The 6,125-nt window shown below is 39.8% G+C and overlaps 1 protein-coding gene across 1 annotated transcript in view; it reads right to left on the bottom strand.

Annotated features, from left to right (window-relative positions):
• Positions 1-1,933: 1,933 nt before the first annotated feature.
• Positions 1,934-6,125, bottom strand: part of LOC137421197 (voltage-dependent N-type calcium channel subunit alpha-1B) — a 394,582-nt gene continuing 390,390 nt past the window's right edge. The window contains exon 50 of the mRNA XM_078771756.1: positions 1,934-4,645. Coding sequence (XP_078627882.1) covers positions 4,424-4,645 — 222 coding nt within the window. The 3' untranslated portion in view covers positions 1,934-4,423. The remainder of the gene's footprint in view (positions 4,646-6,125) is intronic.

A 6,125-nucleotide genomic window follows, 5' to 3' on the forward strand; every position in this document is an offset into this window, starting at 1 on the left:
TTACAGTATTCATGGAATCGATTATTACAGTATTAATGAAATCGATTATTACAGTATTAATGGAATCGATTATTACAGTATTAATGGAATCGATTATTACAGTATTAATGGCATCGATTATTACAGTATTAATGGAATCGATTATTACAGTATTAATGGAATTGATTATTACAGTATTAATGGAATTGATTATTACAGTATTAATGGAATCGATTGTTACAGTATTAATGGAATTGATTATGACAGTATTAATGGAATCGATTGTTACAGTATTCATGGCATCGATTATTACGGTATTAATGGAATCGATTATTACAGTATTAATGGAATCGATTATTGCAGTATTAATGGAATCGATTATTACAGTATTCATGGAATCGATTATTACAGTATTCATGGAATCGATTATTACAGTATTAATGGAATCGATTATTACAGTATTAATGGAATCGATTATGACAGTATTAATGGAATCGATTATTACAGTATTAATGGAATCGATTATTACAGTATTCTTGGAATCGATTATTACAGTATTCATGGAATCGATTATTACAGTATTCATGGAATCGATTATTACAGTATTCATGGAATCGATTATTACAGTATTCATGTAATCGATTATTGTGTTCAGGACGAGGCTACAGAGGATTTGATACAAATCAAAAAGAACTGAACTACGGAGAATGCCCTACCCTGAGACGATGTGTACTTTCACACCCAAAGAGTCTGCTTTGGTGTGATGCTCATTTGACACGATAATTAAAAAGAGGAAAATACATAAACGCAGTACATACCGTACAAGAAAAAAACAAAAAAACACTCATGAATAGGAAGAAGAGGATAATGAATGAAACCACCAGAAAATGACAAACAAAAGCCAATTATAACCACCAGCAAAACACCATAAAGTGATTGAAGAGGAACTTGATTATCTATTTCTATGTGGACAAAATGTAAAAACTACCCCTGTGCACAAGGAATACATGGCTGAACATGTTGGGGTAAGGACGGTTGGTGGAAAGTTTCTACTGGACAAGTACAAACTCATTCTGACAACGAAGCTGTTGTCAGAATGAAAGATGAGAAAGTCAAATGATGTGTACACTGCATCAGGTCACCAGCTGGCAGCTGCTCTCCGTACTACAGCTGCTAGCACGTGATCAAATAACAAAAAACGTTTCCACGTGCACAGCCTCGGGGACAGAACCCAATATGGGATGGAAGCATCAGCTCTATGTACTCGCATATCTCACGTGTTGAGGAAATGAGGAGACAACTGCACTTACAGACTCGCCATGAACCATGCGATATTGTTTTCGTGGTGTTGCTACTGCTGTTATACAGAACAAACCATTCGATTCAGGCAAGATGGGCGACTATGTTTATCACACACGTGGTGTCAGCAACCTTGGACACTGCCAGGGCCGGATTCAATGTGGGCCTGGCAGAAAACAGATTTGTAGGCCCCCATTTCTATACTTGGATATAAAATATTGTTGTGCAAATGTCTTCTAGGGGAGCTTTGCATAGTATAGCAATAGTTATTTCCCATATTGCATGTATTAGAGGAAGTGTGAAGTAATTTAAATGTAATTGATGTAAGATATATATATATATATATATATATATATATATATATATATATATATATATATAATATATGGAAGCGTACGCTGGATCAGCACCTCAGCACCATCCTGACACACACCACTGTGTGTGGTATGGAATGAGGTGTTTTTATGGCGGCCGGAGTGCAAATCGGCGTGCGTGAGAACTTTCCTTGAGTGCATTCTAGTTTACTTATGCACTCATCCTGCAGCAAGATTTTCCCATTATGTTCCACTCTCTCTCTGAATATGTAGGCCTACATATAAAGAGAAAAATCAAAGAATAGAATGAAAAGCCTCAACAAAACCAAACAATATAAAGGTGCAAATTGCAATAATTTATTGATCCCAAGATGGTACAAAATGCCATACAAACAGGTGAGAGTTATGAAGCAGGAAAAGGAAGATGAGCAAAAGAAGGTGAGCACATGAGGAATATGCGCCATGTTCAGTCAGGAAAGCGCTCTTAATGCGAGCGGAATGATCAGTTAAAAGATTTATTTCTAATTTAATACATGCCAATCCAGTGAAATTAAAATTGAAGATTTTCTTTTTCTGATCCGGAGAGCATCATTCAAACTGATATCATGCAATATTTCCATTAAAAATCCATACTCATGCACACAAACAATTCCATGACCTTTTAATTCTAAAGGTCATTGCATCACTACAAAAGAAAATGTGAGTCCTTACAGGAGATGTTTGTAACAGTTGCTGTAAAGGAGGTATGCTCCCAACCCTGTGACCTTGTGATCGCTAACTGTACACACACCAACATGGCTTACATGCACAGTACCATGTACCCATGCATACAAAATACAAGCATTTGTTGAGAGCCAATGTCTCATTACGATTTGGCATTGGTGTCCGCACGATTCCTTTTGGATCGAGTACGATGGAAGTCCTTCATAAGAAGGAAAACAGGAACAATAAGAAACTAGTACGGCACTATTCGACGTCACGACCTCGACCAAGATGCATCCGCCCACATTATCACATCATTATACATACTTGTACCAAGTTTGATTTAAATCCCTTCAGCTGTCCTCAAGTATCACATTTTTACCTGACATGAACTCTGACCTTTGATGCCAAAATCTATAATCAGTTCATCTTTGCATCATATTATATACTTATACCAAGTTTGGTTAAAATCCAATCACTGGTTCACAAGTTACTGTAGCAAGAGAACATAATTTTTACTTCACCTGACCTTTGACCCCATAATCTAATGCGTTTATCTTTACATCATTATACATACCTGTACTAAGTTTGACTTGGTTCCCTTCAGCCGCTCTTAAGTTATCGCGGTAACGAAAACCTTTTAAGGACTCTGACCTATTACCTCTTGACCCATAATCTAATCAGTTCATCCTTGCATCATAATATTATATACTTGTACCAAGTTTGATCAAAATCCCATCACTGGTTCACAAGTTATCACGGTAACAGGATTTTTACCTGACGGGACCTTTGACTTCTTGACCCATAATCAAATCAGTTCACCTTTGCATCATCATACATACGTCTACCAAGTTTGACTTAAATCGATTCAGCCGTTCTGAGGTTATCGCGGTAACGAAAACCTCTCATGGATGTACGGACGAACGGATGGACGGACAACCCGAAAACATAATGCTTCCGGGACTTCGTCGGCGGAGGCATAAAAAGGGGAAAATGAGAGGTTACAATGAAAAAGGAGAAAGATGAGAGATACTTGACGTTTGTGCAGAGTATTCACTTGACGATTGTGCAGGATTCTGCCATAGCCCTCACAGTTTCTTCGAAGTCCATAAAATGTGGGCTTTTTGGCCATAAAAAGTGTTCAGACACTATCACCATGTGTTATGTCGGTCATGGACTGATGCTACCATGGTATGCAACGTTACATGTAGTAGATGTAGCAATTGTGAGAAACAAGACAGGGGATAAGATGTATGGAATGGAGATGGATCAAAATGGTGGTTTGAAAGAATGCCAAGAGTTTGTTAAAGTATTTGCTCAAAAAATGCCAAAAAAGAATGCCAAAAAAAAAAAAGGTAGGGGACGTCAGCTTCAAGATTCTCTCCGGTTTAGCTGGCGGACGCCATCCGCGCATTCATGTAACATACGGAATTGGTTGGTGTCTCTCATGCACATATGAGCAGTTGGGGAGACGCACAATTTGGGGAGACGCACAATTTGGCCATGGAAGAAGCCGACGAGTTTTGGCACACCGGCCATTTGTAGGTATTGGGTTGACGCAGACGCGCCTTCCAAAGCGATTGTCGCACTGCTATGGATTCTGATGCCTTTTGACTTTGTGTGTTCTTTTTCAACCCCATGTGCGATGGCGATTGTCTGGGTGGGGGTGGTGATGCCTTTTGTCGAGCACGAGTTCATGCAGGTGATTTTAGTGTCCCCATCGCTGGTCCTCATCCAACACACATGCACACACAGTTAAACATACACGCACGCCCTCGTTTTATGTACATCAGTAATAAATGTTTAAAAAGGTAACTTGTGCTCAGGTTACTTGTGACTTCTTTGTGTAATGGTTGTTTTGGCCCTGCCATACAGCTGTGTCCATTCTCTTACCAATAATTTGGCTTTTTTTTCCAAGGAAAACTTGACAGACAAAGCTAAACTGAGACTTTGGGTAAAACATTTGGGAATCCTCAGAATCAGCCAAATGCCTCACCTTGTGCAGAGGTTTAGGTACACTAATCTAAGGTCTAGCCTCATAAGCATGACCTTCGATTATTTCCTAACCTTAGTGTATCGACGTTCACATTCCCATTTTCTTCATATCACATTCTCCCTTTTATACACTCTCAAGGTAGTGCTGGAGGTGGGAAGGTGGGTGGTGGTGGAGAAATTGGACCCCGAAGCATATCACCCGTGAGATCGCACAGCTCCTCAGGTCTCTCTTGAATTCCCCTTCTTCCGATCGTTCCCCGGGGAAAGAGTGAGATCGAGGGTCGTGGTGTGGGTGGTGTCGGTGGTAGCTGACGGCGAAACCGACGGAAGGTTGCAGTTGATGGAGAGAGGATGCACTATGGAGAGAAAGGAAAAGTAAAGTTTAAACGATGTGAAGTCATTGCAGCATTGAATGACCTAATACATTGTTTTGAACCTACTTCCGGTTAAATGCTAATGGAGTCAAGAAATAGCAAGATATGTTTGGTGTTCCCATCAGAGCAGATGGTTCATGATGTTGGTATCTCAGGTTCAAATCCCATGTATTGTGTTGATTTTGGTTGTCCCATGTTGTTGATTAGAATATTGTCTCCGAATATAGTTATAATCATGAAAAAGTTCACGAGGATAATATCTCCTATTATCCTTGTCCTGACAATGATGTATGTGCAAGCTCCGCTATGAGCCTGAGATTACTTTAAAAAAGCCAAAATGCCAACCTGGTGGCAATAATTGTTTACCCCTTCCAGAATTATTACTAATACTAATAGCAGGGAACCCAACCTTATGGATGGCTTCATTCCCCCTATATTATGAATGAGTTAGTTCGCCTAGAAATATGGACAGGTTCATTTTCCTGGAAATATGGACGGGTTAATTCTCCCGGAAATACGGACAGGTTAATTGTCCCTGAATTATGGTCGGGTTAATTGTCCCTGAATTAGGTTCGGGTTAATTGTCCCTGAATTATGGTCGGGTTAATTGTCCCTGATTTATGGACGGGTTAATTGTCCCAGAATTATGGTCGGGGTAATTGTCCCTGAATTATGGTCGGGTTAATTGTCCCTGAATTATGGACAGGTTAATTGTCCCTGAATTATGGTCGGGTTACTTCACCCTGAATTCTGGACGGGTTAATTGTCCCTGAATTATGGACGGGTTAATTGTCCCAGAATTCTGGACGGGTTAATTGTCCCAGAATTATGGACGGGTTGAATGTCCAGAATTATGGATGGGTTAATTGTCCCTGAATTATGGACAGGTTAATTGTCCCTGAATTATGGACACGTTAATTGTCCCTGAATTATGGTCGGGTTAATTGTCCCTGAATTATGGTCGGGTTAATTGTCCCTGAATTATGGTCGGGTTAATTGTCCCTGAATTATGGTCGGGTTAATTCACTCTAAATTATGGTCGGGTTAATTCACCCTGAATTATGGACGGCTAATTCACCCTGAATTATGGTCGGGTCAATTCACCCTGAATTATGGACGGTTAATTCACCCTGAATTATGGTCGGGTTAATTGTCCCTGAATTATGGCCGGGTTAATTCATTATGAATTATGGACGGGTTAATTGTCCCTGAATTATGGTCGGGTTAATTCACCCTGAATTATGGACGGGTTAATTCACCCTGAATTATGGTCGGGTTAATTCACCCTGAATTATGGATGGTTAATTCACCCTGAATTATGGTCGGGTTAATTCACCCTGAATTATGGATGGTTAATTCACCCTGAATTATGGACGGGTTAATTCACCCTGAATTATGGTCGGGTTAATTCACCCTGAATTATGGACGGGTTAATTCACCCTGAATTATGGTCGGGTTAATT

Source organism: Myxine glutinosa, chromosome 2 (genome assembly GCF_964187855.1).
Source record: "Myxine glutinosa chromosome 2, kmMyxGlut1.1, whole genome shotgun sequence".
Taxonomy (NCBI): domain Eukaryota; kingdom Metazoa; phylum Chordata; class Myxini; order Myxiniformes; family Myxinidae; genus Myxine; species Myxine glutinosa.